Genomic DNA, 19,435 nt, shown 5'->3' with positions numbered 1-19,435 from the left:
TCGAAGTGTGGAGCTGCAGAAGAATGCTAAGGATTAGATGGGTAGATAACGTAACTAATGAGGAGGTACTGAACAGGCAGGAATTTGTGGCACAACCTGACTAGAAGAAGGGATCGTTTGGTAGCACACGTTCTGAGACATCAAGGGATCATCAGTTTAGTATTGTAGGGCAGCGTGGAGGGTAAAAATCGTAGAGGGAGACCAAGAGATGAATACACTACGCAGATTCAGAAGGATGTAGGTTGCAGTAGGTACTGGGAGATGAAGAAGCTTGCACAGGATAGAGTAGCATGGAGAGCTGCATCAAACCATTCTGTGGACTGAAGACTACAACAAAATCTACTTTGATGTATATGCATGCGCACAGACCTCTGGCCTCGGAGAGTTGTGTCTGACAGGTTTAGATCCCCTTTAAAAGCAACTTTCGATCGGTACACATGGCGCAGCCACATCTCGCCTACAGTGGCGCTGTTTCATAAGAGACACTCCAGTAGAGTGCTTTGAGAAGCGAGTAAAGTTTCTAAAGTCAGTGCGAGGAAGGGCGCGAGAGGGAAAAGCGACGAGGCCGGCACGGCAGGGGGAGCAAGGCGGCGCAGTACCCGGGACGGAACATCGCTCTGCGCGGCCCTCTGTTTCGGCGGCCGCGAAAAACTTGAGGCCGTCGGGGGCGGCGGTGGCGGCGGCGGCGGCCCGCGCCAAATCGTCGGAGGGAGGGCGAAGCTTGTTACAACTGCACTCAGCTGCGTCCGCGTCCCCTAATGGAGCAACCGGGCCGGCGCGGCTCTGGCCGGGGACCCACTTTGTCCGTCCGAGCGCGCCGCTGACGGGCAGCGCTGCCGCCAAGCTGACACTCGGGACATATGAGGCGCTATCTAGCTTAACTGTGACACGCAGTTTCTGTACTTGCAAGGGTTGTGTCTCGCTTCATAGTAAGGTCAACCGACGAGTTTGTGACAGCCGTGATGGGTGACACTTGTGTGGAAATGGAATGTGTTGAAATTTCTGCAGAGCACGAGACAATTCAAGCAATGGACCTTGGAGAAAATTATCCTGGTAAATGCAAAAGTTTCTTAAAGTTATCTCCAGCTAGCACCAAGCCAAGGCAAAAACAGGCTCGAGCAGCGTGTCACAAACAGGCAGAGAGCCGACAATGCAAATAGCATTGCTACACCTCACTCAAGTGAGAGGTCCGAATCGCCAGTTCAGCAGTGTGCCCTCACTGACCAGGGAACATAACGCCATTCTGACAGCACAGCATGGTACCTCAATAACGAGTAAATCTTATACAAGACCGCCTGTCAGTCTGCTGACATGGTGGAAAGCTCCAACCTGTAGTGCTGAAAGACACAGTTGCGACACCAAGGTGCGGTGAAAAACCCTGACAAGCCTAGAAAACTAGGCCACATTTGGTCATCCGCAACGTGATCTAACTTCATTGCCTCAGACAGACACCTACAAATACTCTGACTTCCGAGTTCTTCTTCTGATCAGTTGCAGAGCTTGTGATGTGCTGTTACCATTCGGCAGATGACTTCTGCCTTCGACTTTGCGTGGTCTAATGAACTTGGCCGCTGCGAGCTGTCGACCTCTCGTCTGTTTTTTATTTTATTTTATTTTTTTTATTTATTTATTGTTCCGTGGGACCAAATTAAGGAGAAATCTCCATGGTCATGGAACGAGTCAATACATGAAATTATAACACGATATTAGAAACAGATAAAATGAAATATAGAAAAAAAACATATTCAGGTGACAAGTCATAAGTTTAAATGAAGACAATCAACAATGTAACACTGGAATTTGCTTAATTTTTTAGCTCTTCCAGGAGCTCCTCGACAGAAGAGAAGGAGTGAGCCATGAGGAAACTCTTCAGTTTAGACTTAAAAGAGTTTGGGCTACTGCTAAGATTTTTGAGTTCTTGTGGTAGCTTATTGAAAATGGATGCAGTAGAATACTGCACTCCTTTCTGCACAAGAGTCAAGGAAGTGCATTCGATATGCAGATTTGATTTCTGCCTAGTATTAACTGAGTGAAAGCTGCTAACTCTTGGGAATAGGCTAATATTGCTAACTACAAACGACATTAAACAAAATATATACTGTGAGGGCAATGTCAGAATTCCCAGACTTTTGAATAGGGGTCGACAAGAGGTTCTCGAACTTACACCACATATAGCTCGAACAGCCCGTTTTTGAGCCAAAAATACCCTTTTCGAATCAGAAGAATTACCCCAAAAAATAATACCATACGACATAAGCGTATGAAAATATGCGAAGTAGACTACTTTTCGTGTTGAACTGTCACTTATTTCAGATACTGTTCTAATGGTAAATAAAGCAGCATTTAGTTTCTGAACAAGATCCTGAACATGGGCTTTCCACGACAGCTTACTATCTATCCGAACGCCTGGGAACTTGAACTGTTCCATCTCGCTTATAAGATGCCCATTCTGTCTGATCAAAATATCGGTTCTTGTTGAATTGTGATTTAGAAACTGTAAAAACTGAGTCTTACTGTGATTTAGCATCAAATTATTTTCCACAAGCCACGAACTTATTTCATGAACTAAATTATTTGTTACTGTTTCAATATTACACACAAGATCCTTCACTATCAAGCTGGTGTCATCAGCAAACAGAAATATTTTTGAATCACCTGTAATACTAGAAGGCATATCATTTATATAAATAAGAAACAGCAGTGGCCCCAGCACCGACCCTTGGGGAACGCCCCACTTAACAGTGCCCCATTGGGACTGAACATCACTACCACTCTCAATATTGCGGAGAATTACCCTCTGCTTTCTGTTCTTAAAGTAAGAGGCGAACCAATTGTAAGCTACTCCCCTTACTCCATAATGGTCCAACTTCTGCAGTAATATTTTGTGGTCAACACAGTCAAAAGCCTTCGTTAAATCAAAGAAAACACCTAGCGTTCGCAACCTTTTATTTAATCCGTCGAAAACCTCACAGAGAAAAGAGAATATAGCATTTTCAGTTGTTAAACCATTTCTAAAACCAAACTGAACATTTGACAGCAAATTATGTGAATTTAAATGCTCCAGTAACCTTGTATATACAACCTTCTCGATAACTTTAGCAAACACCGATGGCATAGAAATAGGTCTAAAATTGTCAACATTATCAATGTCTCCCTTTTTATAAAGTGGCTTCACTACCGAGTATTTTAATCGATCAGGAAACTGACCACTCCTAAAGGAAAAGTTACAGATATGGCTAAGTACTGGGCTAACATACATAGAACAATACTTCAGTATTCTGCTAGATACCCCGTCATATCCATGAGAGTTCTTGGTCTTTAGTGATTTAATTATTAACTCAATCTCCCTCTTGTCAGTATCATGGAGGAGCATTTCAGGTAACAGTCTCGGAACACTTTTTTCTAAGAGCGCTATATGATTCCCTGTTGGAATTAGGTTTCTATTTAGTTCACCTGCTATATTCAGAAAGTGATTATTAAATACTGTACATATATGCGACTTATCAGTAACACGGACATTCCCACTACGCACTGATTCTATATCCTCGACCTGTCTCTGCAGACCAGCAACTTCCTTTACGACTGACCATATGGTTTTAATTTTATCCTGAGACTTAGCTATTCTATCTGCATACCACATACTTTTTGCCTTCCTAATAACATTTTTAAGCACCTTACAATACTGTTTGTAATGGGCTGCTGCATTTAGATTTTGACTGTTTCTAACGTTTTGATATAATTGCCACTTTGTTCTACAAGATATTCTTATCCCTCTAGTCAGCCACCCAGGCTGCCTGTTTGTGCTAGTACCCTGTTGATCTGAACACTTGGAGTGTTCTACCATCATCTTAGTAGAAGCCAAACTGATAGTGTTCGGTGCAACGTCGACCCGTCGCTGTACATGGGGAGTACGCCAGTTGTTGCTCTCCCCCACTTGCGTCTGTGAGCAGACACCAGCGTCCATGGCCCTCCTTTGGTGAAGAGGCCATGCTGTAACTTGGCGCCACCATATCTGTCCCATGCAGAGCTGCTGGAAGCTCACTCAGGCACACGTACGGTAGAGGAAAAGTTCGGAGACGACAGCTGACTGTATTCGCAGACACTCCATCCTGTCGTAAAGCAGCATCTGTGGGACAATTCTTTATGTACAGTAGCATTCCTGAAGTAGACTAGTGTACCCAGAGTCTCGACCTGAACCGAGTGGAATACCTTTGGGAAGAGTTAGAATATCGACTCCGATCCAGACCCCAGCGTCCAACATCATCACCTTCTCTGGTTTTGGATGTTGAGGAAAAATGGGCTGCCATCCATCCACAGACACTCAGACACCCAACCGATAGTGTCCCCATTAGGATTCAAGCCGCCATATAGGCGAAGAGTGAACACACGCCATATTAATGCCCAGTTGTAGGTGTCCAAATATGTTTCATCAGATACTGTATAATTAAACAGCTGTACGCCAAGCAGCCTCCACCACGCACCATAAGGTACACATGGACTGTAAATGTAGATGTACAGATGTGGGGAAGGTAGGACAATGTAATGCAAGCGAGACGCATTTAGGTTCTGATGGATGGCTGATACACTGGTGTGCTGAGGTTCAATTTGGAAGAGAGACAGGGCTGGCGAAGATACGATAGAACTTTGTATGCTGGTACAGGATGGGGATAGGGAAGGGAAGGATGAATGGGCGAGGAAAGCGAGGTTGAGTGACGTCCAGCGATTTGGAGGGAGTGGTACAGTTTGGGAGGGTGTGAGATCAACGCAACGTTTCCGTAGGTGAGGATGGACGGATGAGGGGTCTTGCTGCAAGATGAAGTGAAGCGCGGCTGAGTCTGCGCTAGGCGGGCGGCAGCCGCGCAGTCTGGCTGCAGGCCGCTGATGCGGCGGCGCGCTCGCCAACGCACATCTGGCGGTGCGGCGGAGTGGGCGTGTGGCGGGGCGCAGCACGGCGCTGATAGAGCACGCGCCGCGGCTGCGCTTCGGCTTCCTGCTACCCAACACACGCCCCCACGCCGCTCAACTCCGTATCACTACGGCAGCGGCGACACTGCCCACTGCATCTGCGTAGGCAGCCGCGTCCAGAGTGGCGGACCAAGGCGCTAATGCGACTGCTTTGGCGGCTGCATCATCTCCCCATAACCCGACCTGTCCAGGTCCTCAGCACAAATGTTTTTCTGCCTAACTCGTTCATCTCACTTCAAGAACGTCCCCGATGTCGGCTGCGCAGTGAGACAGGTAGCCAGCAGCCCCCCAGTCAGTGGCTCTCCAGTTCCTACTGTGGGTTGCAGACGCCGCCGACTTCATGTCGCCTGGCTATCGTCCAACATAAGGGACAACATCTCAGTTTTCATCCAGCGATGAGGAGCTCAGTTATTCAGGAAAATAACAAGATGTACAGCCTCCAACAACTCGAAAAGACCCCAGGCAATCGGCACCATTCATACGGCATATAAGTAAATAACAAGAGTTTGTTGCAATTCCAGCCCGCTGATGGCGGTAACTTCAAACTGTATATTGCTTAAAAACGAATGGTTTGAAACCCATTTCCGAATGTTCCTGCCCATCCACCAACACGGTATTATGTATCTTGCTGGGGAAATAAGAAGTCGTATACTGAGAATTTCTTCTACGTAGCCGGCCATAGTGGCCGAACGGTTCTAGGCGCTTCAGTCTGAAACCGCGAGACCGCTACGGTCGCAGGTTCGAAACCTGCCTCGGGCATGGATGTGTGTGATGTCCTTAGGTCAGTTAGCTTTAAGTAGTTCTAAGTTCTAGGGGACTCATGACTTCAGCTCTTAAGTCCCATAGTGTTCAGAACCATTTGAACCATCTTCTACGAAATGTGCACGTAACTGCTGATTTTATTGTCAGCTGCAACATTTTATGGCCTAGGTTAAAGGAAAATATCTTAGATGGACCGTCAAGTGAATGCGACAGTGGAGATCTGCTTGTCGCTAGAACGATGTACATACCTACGGATATTGGGTGGAGATTTACCAGCCCTCATACACTTCCCTCAGATATTCAACTTCTTCATTCTCCAGTTAACAACCCCTGCACGAACTTCTTTAATATCGAAGATGCTGTTTGTCACAAATGAAAACTTACCGTGGCAAAAACGATACTAATTTTTGCATAAACTCGAAATCAGGGCAACTAATCAGACTTTCGATGAACGACACCTTGCAGTTATCTTTAAGAGAGTAACAGGCAGTTTTCACAACTAACGTCACGACAGCATAACATTCCAGCTCTCTGGAGCGTAATCATAGTGCTCGAAATTCGTGGAAGCTATTTTTCTAAAAGTTTGGTGGATGGATTTTTAATATATGACGCGGATTACAGCAACAAAATTTGTCTGTAGTATTTTCCTCTTTAGTCGCCGCGTGGCAGTGTTATCCATTTTATCAGTTTATCCATTCAAAGTACGTACCTGCACAATGAAGTTTACCATCCATATGCATCTATTATTACGATTTCGTTATCATAAAGAGAAATTTCCCATGATACATAATAAACATTATTTTATTTTTATCTTCCATTACTGCCGGCCGCGGTGGTCTCGCGGTTAAGGCGCTCAGTCCGGAACCGCGCGACCGCTACGGTCGCAGGTTCGAATCCTGCCTCGGGCATGGATGTGTGTGTGATGTCCTTAGGTTAGTTAGGTTTAACTAGTTCTAAGTTCTAGGGGGCTAATGACCTCAGCAGTTGAGTCCCATAGTGCTCAGAGCCATTTGAACCATTTATCATAAAGAGAAATTTCCCATGATACATAATAAACATTATTTTATTTTTATCTTCCATTACTGCCGGCCGCGGTGGTCTCGCGGTTAAGGCGCTCAGTCCGGAACCGCGCGACTGCTACGGTCGCAGGTTCGAATCCTGCCTCGGGCATGGATGTGTGTGTGATGTCCTTAGGTTAGTTAGGTTTAAGTAGTTCTAAGTTCTAGGGGACTGATGACCACAGATGTTAAGTCCCATAGTGCTCAGAGCCATTTTCTTCCATTACTTCGAAAAAGGAGACTTTCCATTGTCTCCAACCGTATAATGATCACGCCAGGCTCGCGATAAGTTTCCAAAACGTAAATTAATGGTCGTAATTGTGCCAATGAAAATATGCAAGCAACTGATGAAAACCACTGATTTATTTCTTCATGTGGGACTCAAAACGTACGCACAGATATCACTTCGAGTGTCTTTTACACTTCTGATAACACATTCATGTTGCCAGAGCCGTACCCCATAAGTCTTTCCACAGTGAATGAAAGCTAGCGATTGGTTGTATTTACAAGAGAACTAAAGTACTCACCAACTGCGAGACATAAATTCATCAGTGCTGTACTCACCTGAAAATAAAAAGAGAAAACTACTTTAGGCACGTGCGCTTATAAACATACTTAATGCTGCATTACGGTGAAATAAAGTAACAAGTCATGACTTCCACTATTTGATAATTTAAAAACTATGTATTAAATAACCTTGACACAGCCGCTTCTTTTGAGAAAAGTAGGGTGGGAAATAGGGGGGCGGGGTCAGGGATGTGAAGGTGAGTGACGTCCTTTTTTGTTTATTCAACCTCAGCCTGCATCCTGCTCGTGATGGGTACATAAACGTCCCTTACACAATTCACACGGTCAGTGACACGTCTACTACTTTAAAACAGGTCCTTGTTAAGGTGTTACCACTTTTGTGGTTACGAACGAATAATAACGATGAAGGGGCGGTTCGAGTCCTCCCTCGGGCATGGGTGTGTGTGTTTGTCCTTAGGATAATTTAGGTTAAGTAGTGTGTAAGCTTAGGGACTGATGACCTTAGCAGTTAAGTCCCATAAGATTTCACACACATTTGAACATTTTTTTGATGAAGAGGCGAATGTGCTTGCTGTAGAAGTGGGACTAATTATTTAAAGGGCAAAACATTAATGAAATGTCTCATATTAGACGTGTTTCAATGTTCGACCCTTCAGTGGCACGAATTTGCAGGTGGAATGACTTTCGATCGGCTCAGTTTAGGATCACCCAGACAGACACTGGAGGCTAGACAGATTAACGTGAACGTAAATCTCCGATAAAAGATGCAAATCATTATTTCTCACGTAGACAACATTTTGGAAGGGACGAAAGCCACGTTAAGTGTGAAAAAAGAAAGATGGGGAGGGAATACAATTCGGAATAGTATTTGTATAACGAATTTACCATTCGATTTATGCAGCAAGTGGAGAACGGGGACAAGCAGCACCCAATAACCGTCAGATGGAACTTTTTCCGGTACTTCTATTCGTGTGTCATTTACAGCTATGAGATTTCACACAATTTATCATATTGAACGCGGAAGAGACCAATACGAAAATTATGGTGAAAGCAGGTAATATATCCAAAACTGTAGCAATTGGTAACATACATAATTAAGCTGGAAAAGCGTTGGAAAAAAGGGCCAATACAAGTAGGACTCGCACACTAATTGTTCCGCACAAACTTAACATATATTATTCATCCACCTTGGGAATCTAAGATTTCAACGATTTTTGCTTGTTATCGATGTCGATACTGGAAAGATTATTGGTTCCGGGAATTATTCCAAGACCCTATCAAAATCTGTACAGTCGTTCCTGAGACCAGCCGGACATACAAACAGAATAGAGCAAGATACTTCAGTTTTTATATGTAGAGAGACCAGATTTACTAAAGATATTTTTTACTTACTTACTAAAAGATGACTGCTTTCATTTTATGTTTTCATGAAGTAGTATTCGTCTATTATGCTTTTACGGATGATGAATGCAATGTTTGTTCAAATGCCAAAAATCTATTTTTATGTGATATAATTACAATTTAGTATGTTTCAGATTTTTTGGTTTACTTCTAGTGCGAAATCCTGTCTCTCGCCAAGTTTTACAATCCTGGGTCAAGGGAAAGTACGCTATTGGTTTTGATGAGTGAGTCTGCGAGTATCAAAATACGTGACATAAATGGCCATTATCTTTTGACTGCATTGACTTGGAAGCTTAAATCTTTTACACCACCGAGCGACCATAGACCTCAGTATGTGACACAAGTTTATACTCGATACGCCTACCCGTTCCTGATAAAAAGGATTCTTAACAACCTGCGAGTCACACAGATTACAAAGCGATCCTGTAATGGTTCCGTTTTTACAGACTGAGGCACTATTCCGTTTTTAACGAGATGAAGCTACTACGGAAGACGACCTTCCTAATGCAAGTGGGTTCTGACTAAAAAAATGTGCTTGTACTCGCGTGGCCTGACAGTCAAATCGCCGAAGAGCCATTCTGATTTTTCCTCCGGCACCGTCCACCGATCAGAGCCAATGGTGTCATTATAATGACGTCGATACAATGTTACACTCCGATCTTCCTTTTACAGTACTAAATGATGACTCGCTTACAACTTCTTAGACGTGTATAACCAGTTTTTAGCAGATATTGAACAATTTTCTTTTGCATTTGCCTTCACAAGACAGGAGATGAAGTTACTTTCTGGAATGTTTGTAAAAGGCTGTATTCGCAGCAGAAGAATGAATGCTGAGCTCCTGCTTCGGTATAACGATCTCTTTTTATAGGAAATGGCGACAAAGGAAAATGTATCTGAAACACGTCGTGAGACAGAAAAGTAGCGGCCTCAGCCGAAGCCATAATTAATAATCCCGTACGCGCAGGCTGAGCGGCGTGGCGAGTATTTCTGGCCGATAGCGCGAGCAGACGTCGGCGGCGCCGTACGTCAGCTACGTATCTCGCCGCGTAAGCGTCGCGTGGCGTGACGCGCACGCATAACTACTGGCGCCAACGGGGAAAGGCGAGCGGCCTCAAAAACCGCCTTATTGCTAAATAATGCGGCAAGTGTCGGCGGCGGTTCTTATCTCACGAGCATCGACAAGGGTGGAACGACGTCGGCAGTTTACCTAAACTAAACGGTCTGAACTCCCAAGGCCGCACACTGAATGCTACGAACGCTCGCGTAACGACAGAGAATCGATCAGCGCTGTTCGTAAATTCAGGCAGAAAAAGATCAAATTTTGCCCGTGATCTTCATCTTGGAACTGAAGCTACGAATGTTTTACAGCAGTAAGTTTTGTCAGCAGTTAACATAATTCATGCAGAGCTGTTGTATTTTTCGCTGACATGAAATATGTAAATGACTGTAATACAACGCGACAAAAGAGAATTTGCTTTGTAAAGTAATTTCCTTTTCGAGTCATATACAGTTATTTTGCGCGTCGCTGTAGTACCTTGGAAAGAATTTGAAAAGCAATTCTTATGGGCTACTGAATATTCATTTATCAAAATATCAACGTCATTCTAACAAAATGTGAAAAATAATAAAGGACAGCTGTTAGTAGTAAGTAGTACTTGAGAGTGTGTTCAATCCAAAGGTAGCTCTGAGAACCACAACGCTCTGCTAGTCATGATGCTATTACACTGAAGTGCCAAAGAAACTGGTATAGGCACACGTAATCAAATACAGAGATATGTAAACACGCAGAACAAGGCGCTCCGGACGGCAACGACTGTACTGTATAAGACAAAAAGTATTTGGCGCAGTTGTCAGATCGCTTACTGCTGCTACAATGGCAGATTACCAAGATTTAAGTGAGTTTGAACGTGGTGTTAATGCCAGCGCACGAGCGATGGGACACACCATCTCCGAGGTAGCGATGAAATGGGGATTTTCCCGTACAACCATTTCACAAGTGTACCCTCAATATCAGGAATCCGATAAAACATCAAATCTCCGAAATCGCTGCGGCCGGAAAAAGATGTTGCAAGAACAGGACCAACGCCGATTGAGGAGAATCGTTCAACGTGACAGAAGTGCAATCCTTCCGCAAATTGCTGCAGATTTCAATACTGGGCCATCAGCAAGTGTCAGCGTGCGAGCCATTTAACGAAACATCATCGATATGGATTTTCAGAGCCGAAGGCCCACTCGTGTAATTTTGTTTGATGACTGCAGGACACAAAGCTTTACACCTCGTCTAGGCCCGTCAACACAGACATTGGACTGTTGATGACTGGGAACATGTTGGCTGGTCGGACGAGTCTCGTTTCAAATTGTATCGAGCTTAAGGAAGTGTACGGGTACGGAGACAACCTCATAAATCCGTGGACCCTGTTCAAGCTGGGGGAAGCTCTGTAATGTGTGGGGCGCGTGCAGTTGGAGTGATATGGGACACCCGAGACGACTCTGACAGGTGATACGTACGTAACCATCCTGTCTGACCATGTCCATTTTGCATTCCGACGGACTTGGGCAATTCCAGCAGGACATTGCGACATCCCACACGTCCAGAATTGCTACAGAGTGGTTCTAGGAACACTCTCCTGAGTTTAAACACTTCCGCTGGCCACCAAACTCCCCAGACCTGGACTTCATTGAACATATCTGGGATGCCTTGCAACGTGCTGTTCAGAAGAGATCTCCGGCCCCTCGTATTCTTACGGATGTGTGGACAGCCCTGCATCTTTTATGGTGTCATTTCCCTCCATCACTTTTTCAGACATTAGTTGAGCCCATGCCATGTCGTGTTGCGGCACTTCTGCGTGCTCGCGAGGGTCCTATCCGATATTAGGCAGGTCACCAGTTTCTTTGGCTCCTCAGTGTATATATTCCACGTAACATTGTATACGTTTTTTTTGTTGCTTTGTACCTTTATACACTCTTATTATATTTTGGTTTTAAATTTTCTTATCTGCTGTCTGTAGAATCACTCAGCAGGGACGGTGGACGTTGTTATGCGGAAGCTGATGGATTACATCAAACTGCGGACAGAAGCGCTTCTCCTGCGGCGGCAGAGTGGCCTTTAGGCAAAACATGCAGTAAGGCTGGCGACCCAGTGCCCGAAGGGGATGCAGTCAGCTGTGCATAGAAAGTGCAGACTGGGCAGCGCGTGTATAGTTTTTGTGTCTGCCGAGAAGCGCCAAGTGTTTCCAGACGAGTGACGTAAGCGCCGTGCCTAAGTGGTGCATCGGACGCAGTCAGGTCCCGGAAGTATGGAACAGCGAGATACTGGCTGCGCAAAGCCAAAAGAAACCTTCGTAGCCGAACATCGAGCAACATCAGGGAGTCACGGAGAGAGCTGATCTAGTTGTAACTTATCTACTGTATTTTGAAGGATGCTACGTGGAGATTTTCCGATCTGTTTCTACTGTCATGAATGAGTTAGTAGCCCTTTTGTGACAAAGCAACATTCTAACGTGGGAATAACCAATCAGGACAATTCCGAGTGCCGACAGTCGACGGATTTGAACATAATGACAGCCAGCAATACAAAAAAAATTGAACTTACGTAAGACTTGCGAAATATTGTAACTTGGAAAAGTGTGTAGTGACGAAGACGTGGAGTTCGCTGTGACGTATGCAGCTGACATATTCGGCCAGATACGCATACAAGACGACACGTAACCCCGTGCCAGGGCGCCGGCTGCCGAAAAGAGAAAAACGTGTATGCCATAAAGAAACTTAACGATATAAAAGAATCTGAATGCCCATGACGATGATGGCAGCAACACCGAAACGCGCAGTGGTGTTAAAAATAAAGGTGATTGAAGCAGTGTGCCAATAATTTTTTGTATCTCATCGGTCGCAAACCTTAATAATTATTTCATTATGGACGACATATTTTCTCCTAATCTTGGCCCTCCTTTCTGGCTCAATAGATGAATAAATAGCTATGGCCGACGACATTCGAAGAAACCGGCGCAAAACCTAAGCAGTTCCAAATTATAAAACCTTTGAAACGACACGAAAAAAACTTGACAAAGAAAAATGTAGACATTACCTAACCACAATTACTAGAAGCAAAGTAACACACAGCCGGCGGGAGTGGCCGAGCGGTTCTAGGACTTACAGTCTGGAGCCGCGCGACCGCTGCGGTCGCAGGTTCGAATCCTGCCTCGGGCATGGATGTGTGTGATGTCCTTAGGTTAGTTAGGTTTTAGTAGTTCTAAGTCCTAGGGGACTGATGACCTCAGAAGTTAAGTCCCATAGTGTTCAGAGCCATTTTTGAAAGTAACACACATGTTGAAATGAAAGTAATGTTAAGAGACTCTCTTAAGTTTATTTATGCAACCAATGCTTTTCTAATGTTTTTTCTTCACTGACCTATGTTTACAACGAAAGATACAACAACTAGTTCTGAATATCATGTGATCAATTTAACGTCGTTTATTATGGATAAGGCTTTATACATATCAACGAAACTAAATTCTGTCAAGTTCGTCACTTTTTACCAGTTACATCATTATCGATTGCTTTATAACTCCGAAGTGAAACTATCTACCTGCAGAAGGACAAAAAGCTCAGTGACAAATGTTTTAAATCTATGTCTTTAATACCCCTTCAGCTTATTAGCTTTGAGTTATAATACAGTGCAAATGAAAAAAAGAAATAATTATCTACGATTAGGCACCAGTAGACCCTTCTCATTACACGTATGTATTGAATTCGTTCAGCAGTCTGGTTCTTACACTGACAAATAAGCCTTTTTTAACAAAAGCTCTAGCAAAAAGACTTGGGGCTGTCTGATTTGAGAAATTCCCTCATATGTAAGAAGCTGTTTTATAGGTTTTTTTATTGCCCAAAAATGTTTCTCCACTTCACGTCCTCTCTTCAGTGGACTTTCTTTCTCGCATGACGCTACTAGTTGTGTATACTGGTAGTTTTTATCTACCACACATTCTACAGCTTGTCTGGTTTATTTATTGATGCTGTGGTCCATCTTCCTTTGTTTAGGACGTGTTAATGTACTGATTTGTTTTGCATGTCATTTCTAGCTGTTTCTCGCTGTTACACACCCGTTTGATATATTGTGCCTTCTTTATCAGCCATCATCGATCTTTTGTGAAAACTGTACTAATGTTAACTTTTTACTGCTGCAGCTGCTGCTGGCTGTCTGGTTTTCGTCTTCTAGTGTCTTTATTTTACACTAGGAACTTATGTTTGCACGTGCAACTATTTTTATTTCGACTGTGGACATTGCAACTATGTTAACATGTGACTTTTCTAACTACTTTTGCTGTATGGTCTTTGCTGCGCAAAATCAAAAATAAATAAATAAAAAATACTTTTATCACCAAAGCACAAGATATCTGCCGCCGTTTGACGTGTTGAACGGGATACCCAGGTGTGCGGGAAGCCTACCTGTCGGGCGCAGCTTGACGTGGCACTGTCTACGTGAGGCGCCGAACTTACCGCTTTCAAAATCACACTCTTCTTCTTCTCTCTGTCTATATATATATCGATCTAACTCCATATGTCACACCCTCTTTCTCTGCTGTTTGTTATTATACACCAAGATATGGCTGCAAAACATCTTAAACTTGTTATGCAGTGAAGAGGCGCAGCGAAAAAAGTGTGTACAAATTACCGGGTAGATCAATTCGTTAGCCGCTCGGGAACAAAGTGACGGGGTGATTCTCGGCTGACCATTCCATCAGTCACTCTGGGCACGAACAGTGTATTAGACTGATCAGAAGTCTAAACTGACTCCTAATGTACGATGATAGGTGTTCCAGTGGCAGTTCACGTTTTGAATGAGACATTTCGTTTGCGTCTCGACTGTTGATTGCTTGATTGCCTATTGGATAGGACAATAGTTTCAAATATATTAACAGCGACGTTGAGTACGAGATACACTAGGCAATGTTAAGTCTGTGACACTATTTTTCCAATATAGGTATCAGAAATATCTTTGGTTTTTTCCCTACAATCAATATGTCCACCGCAGTTTAATTCTACATACAAGGCGATGGATCGCCTGTTGCATAAACAAGAGTGTATGCATCAATAGAGCGAACAAAAAAATTACATGAACCCAAAACACCACTTGAACAGGTTAAAATATAGTGAGTGAAACTGATAAACGCTTTAATCCTGTTTCCCATATGCTACTGTGCGTAACTTCATTATCTATATACGCGCAGCTACATATTTACTCTGAAGGGCACTGTATGGTGTGTGGCTGATGACAGTCGTTATACATGGCATACGAAAATAATTTCCCCTCCCACGCTGTTCCATTTGCGGGCGTCGGAATGTAGACCCAGAGCACACTTCACTGTTCGTCGGAATTTCTATAATACAATCATCGTGGCCGACACATTCACTTCTCAGACGAAATATTATGAACAACTGCTTAATGGGATATTGGTCCCCCTTGAACACAGCACCTGTTCTGCATGGCATGGATTCGGCAAGTCCTCGGTAGGTCTGTGGAGGTACGTAGTATAAAATGTCTACGCACAGGCAAATTACGATCCGGTGATTTGCGGGAGCACTGCTGGTGTGCGGCATTCCCCCAGTTGTGTCCCATAGGGCTCAGATCAGGCGAATTTGGTGGTGCAGACATCGTACTCGCCAAACCACTGCAGCACAGTAGCATTTGATCAGGCCCGTCTTTCCCGGCACGCTCGTTCACAACAGATTTTTCAGAGCCGTTTACCTCAGTGTATTTTCGTATTCGGGATCCCTGTCTTCCCTAGAAAGATTCCCCACTCGTCTTCTGCTCTGCCACAGTCTAATACACACAGTCGCGACAGTCTCCGGTGCGAAAGTTGTTACCGTTTGACAGCTGGAGCGACACTAGCGCTCCAAGCGGCGAGAAAGCAGACAGTCCCGTGCGTCGTGAGGTTAATGTTTGTTTTTAGTTATTTTCTGTTTAATTAAAGAAACAGTTGTTATATTTTTGCGTTCCATGCGTCACTAAATTATGTGCATATTTGCAGATTACTCAGATGAAAGCAAGAGAATATAAACACTCATTTCACGATTGAGAACCTAATTAAAAAAAAAAAAGTTCAAATGTGTGTTATCTTATGGGACTTAACTGCTAAGGTCATCAGTCCCTAAGCTTACACACTACTTAACCTAAATTATCCTAAGGACAAACACAGACATCCATGCCCGAGGGAGGACTCGAACCTCCGCCGGGACCAGCCGCACAGTCCATGACTGCAGCGTCTTAGACCGAGAACCAAATACTTTTGTTTTCTATTGCCATTACCACAGGCACTTTCCTTGGCACTGAAAAAAAAACAATGGAGTCTAATGATTCCACTTTTTCACACACGAATACTTCTGTAAATGTAATTATCTTTGCTTCAGACGCGCATGTATTGAATATTCGTGCGATTTGTGGCTCAGATTCAGCAACAATTGTGGAATTGGATTCTCCTGTGTTGGGAAACAGTTATATGTTTTGACGGTTTCTTATCACGTCTGTGTGGTTTTCGCCGGCCGAAGTGGCCGTGCGGTTAAAGGCGCTGCAGTCTGGAACCGCAAGACCGCTACGGTCGCAGGTTCGAATCCTGCCTCGGGCATGGATGTTTGTGATGTCCTTAGGTTAGTTAGGTTTAACTAGTTCTAAGTTCTAGGGGACTAATGACCTCAGCAGTTGAGTCCCATAGTGCTCAGAGCCATTTTTTTGTGTGGTTTTCCCGTTGCTACAGGTGTGGTGGCTTATTTAGTACGTTAAATAATGTTGGTATTATATTCTATATAGGATTCCTACGTTCCACATTCACTGATTTGGCTGAGAGTGTAGCGAATGTAATTCCGGTTTGTTGGGTCCGCAAAACATTATGTCTTCTGGCGTTTACTAGCAATTCTTTGTCGTTAAAGGACAACAACATCATTCTGTAAATATCTGTACGTTACAAGAGAATCATAAACAAACTGTCCTGTGACATACCGTTTCGTATCTCCCAGAGACCTTTAGCAAACTAAGTAATGACAAATGTTATGCCATGTCTTAGTCATTGCCGATTTTTATGGCACTAACTGCACTCTCTATTACAAAATCTATGTTACAAATCAGTACAAAAGTTGGTATCCGCATTAATCAGATATCGTATTCAGAAGTGTCGCTTATTCGCCGCTTGGGGCGCTGCTGTCGTTGAGGGTAACCACAAAAACGAGACGGAGTGTCGTGAGTGTTAGGTTGCGATGTGGCTCTGCTTGTACAGCCCGTCCCAGGAAGAAAGCTAAATATTCAGGGATGTGAAAGCAACGACCATTCGAAGCAAAAAAGTCTCTTGAACATGAGGTCTAAAGCTCACGTCTTGAGAGCTACAAGCAACTATTCATCTTTGATACTGTCAAACAAATCTCTGCCACTGACAACTCATTATTTTCCACATTTTGAGAGGTGGTAGTATGAACCAAAACAAGAAAAAAATGTTGCCTAGTAAAAATGGGCCCCAAACTATTTACCTTAAGAGCCATTACTTGTTCAGTATAAGCGATGTATTTCACACTGGCGATGATGAACAAGTACTCATAACTCTTAAGGTAAGCACTTTAGGGCCCATGTTAACTGAACATGTTTTTTCTTGTTTTGGTTCGTATTACTACCCCACAAAATATGGAAACCAAAAAGTTTGCGGTAGAAGAGATATGTTTCACAGTATCGAAGATGATGATGTACTCATAGCGCTCAAGATGTGCGTTTTAGAGCCCATGTTTAACAGACATTTATGCTTCGATTGATCGTTCCTTTCACATCCCTAGATATTGACTATTCATCCTGAGATACCCTGTATATTTTCGTCACTGCGTCACGCGTCCGCAAAGCCACCCCAGAATGAATATTCTATGTACATGTACCGTAGCATTGCACGTCCCCCTCCGGTGAGGACCGTAGGGGCAAAATTAGATTAATTAAAGCTCGCTCGCAGGCATATAATTATTATTCATTCCCGCTGTACCCCATGCGTGATCGGAACAAGAAGCACGCTTACTGCGTGTAGATGCCACGATGAAAAATACTCTGTGCCATGCAATTCAGCGTTTCCTAGGGTGTAGACTCAAGTGTTAAAAAAATGTTCATCTCCAACCGTACACAGCGGCTGATCATTTTTATTAGTCTGTTTTTTTTTAATCGAGCTATTGAATTTGTAATACTAATATTGAATGCTTATTTATCTGAAAGTTTAAGAAGTCTCCAAAAGAAGGACATGTGTCACTTCTCTAATTTGTATTGTCGTATCAGTTTGTTTTCGCCCATTAATATAATGTAATCTGTGGTGTTCGTTACTTCGGGAAGCATTTCACTTTCTTCCCCCCTGGGCTGAAATTATATTATGATTGAAAATATATTACTATCGTTCTTTTACAATATCTACTGTTTATAGCCGGCCGGAGTGGCCGAGCGGTTCTAGGCGCTACAGTCTGGAACCGCGCAACCACTACGGTCGCAGGTTCGAATCCTGCCTCGGGCATGGATGTTTGTGATGTCCTTAGGTTGGTTAGGTTTAAGTAGTTCTAAGTTCTAGGGGACTGATGACCTCAGAAGTTAAGTCCCATAGTGCTCATAGCCATTTTTTTTACTGTTTACATATTTTGGGATTAAAAACTTGGAAATACTTCGCTGAGGTTGTTAATTTGTGTCAAACTATTATTTAGTGCGACTGCCTATACCTATATTAGCATGACCTTGCCTCTTACCTCCTATTCTTCTTTTGAACCCTATAATTGTTACTTATGAAGTACAATAACAATATCTTTATTATAAGCTCACTCGTCTATTTCCGATTCGAGAGATAAAAGTGTCTTGAGGAGTAAGAACACTAGACAGCGAACTTCCGCATAGTTTTCACTAATATATGCAGTTTCACCGAGGTACATATTTCTGGTATGTTTTTGTAAACAACATTGACTGCACAAGTTTCAGTAAACATGTGCCCGATTTTCTCCGCGGGTCTAAGTACAGGTACTTGAACTTCATTTCCGCTATCATGCATTAAGAAGTTGAGTAGTTCATGCGACATATATCTGAATCACAGGACACTGCAATTTGTAACCGTTGTAGCAAAATGCCTAAAACCCACCGTTACATATACTGCAGTTTACGGCAAGGTGGTTTCTTCATTGGAAAGCTCAAACAACCGACTGGAAAGAAAATATGCTTACTAAAATGTTCAATAGACTTCGTGGACGTATACAATTTCCCAGCGCACGCATTTCTTCTGGACGTGTAACTGAACGAACTGTGGATAAAGTAGCAGTCATTCTTTAGCTGCAGAAGGTAGTCCTACATTAAGCACAGGGAAGTACAGGGTGATTCAAAAAGAATACCACAGCTTTAAAAATGTGTATTTAATGAAAGAAACATAATATAACCTTCTGTTATACATCATTACAAAGAGTATTTAAAAAGGTTTTTTTTTCACTCAAAAACAAGTTCAGAGATGTTCAATATGGCCCCTTCCAGACACACGAGCAATATCAACCCGATACTCCAACTCGTTCCACACTCTCTGTAGCATATCAGGCGTAACAGTTTGGATAGCTGCTGTTATTTCTCGTTTCAAATCATCAATGGTGGCTGGGAGAGGTGGCCGAAACACCATATCCTTAACATACCCCCATAAGAAAAAATCGCAGGGGGTAAGATCAGGGCTTCTTGGAGGCCAGTGATG

At 43.4% G+C, this 19,435-nt stretch overlaps 2 protein-coding genes across 3 annotated transcripts in view; both read right to left on the bottom strand.

Moving 5' to 3' along the window:
* LOC126195116 (CUGBP Elav-like family member 2) overlaps positions 1 to 19,435 on the bottom strand; it is a 1,269,424-nt gene that overhangs the window by 1,140,489 nt on the left and 109,500 nt on the right. Inside the window, exon 1 of one of the 2 annotated variants that reach the window (XM_049933590.1) lies at positions 7,313 to 7,341. The exons of the other annotated variant lie outside the window; for it this stretch is intronic. Coding sequence (XP_049789547.1) covers positions 7,313 to 7,326 — 14 coding nt within the window. The 5' untranslated portion in view covers positions 7,327 to 7,341. Of the gene's footprint in view, positions 1 to 7,312; positions 7,342 to 19,435 lie in introns of those variants that run through there. 2 annotated transcript variants of the gene reach the window in all.
* Positions 7,309 to 19,435, bottom strand: part of LOC126195118 (clumping factor B-like) — a 526,604-nt gene continuing 514,477 nt past the window's right edge. The window contains exon 3 of the mRNA XM_049933607.1: positions 7,309 to 7,349. Coding sequence (XP_049789564.1) covers positions 7,346 to 7,349 — 4 coding nt within the window. The 3' untranslated portion in view covers positions 7,309 to 7,345. The remainder of the gene's footprint in view (positions 7,350 to 19,435) is intronic.

The sequence above is a fragment of the Schistocerca nitens genome, chromosome 7, assembly GCF_023898315.1.
Source record: "Schistocerca nitens isolate TAMUIC-IGC-003100 chromosome 7, iqSchNite1.1, whole genome shotgun sequence".
NCBI lineage: Eukaryota > Metazoa > Arthropoda > Insecta > Orthoptera > Acrididae > Schistocerca > Schistocerca nitens.
The sequence above is the reverse complement of the archived record's forward strand: the minus strand, read 5'-3'. Positions and strand labels throughout refer to the sequence as shown.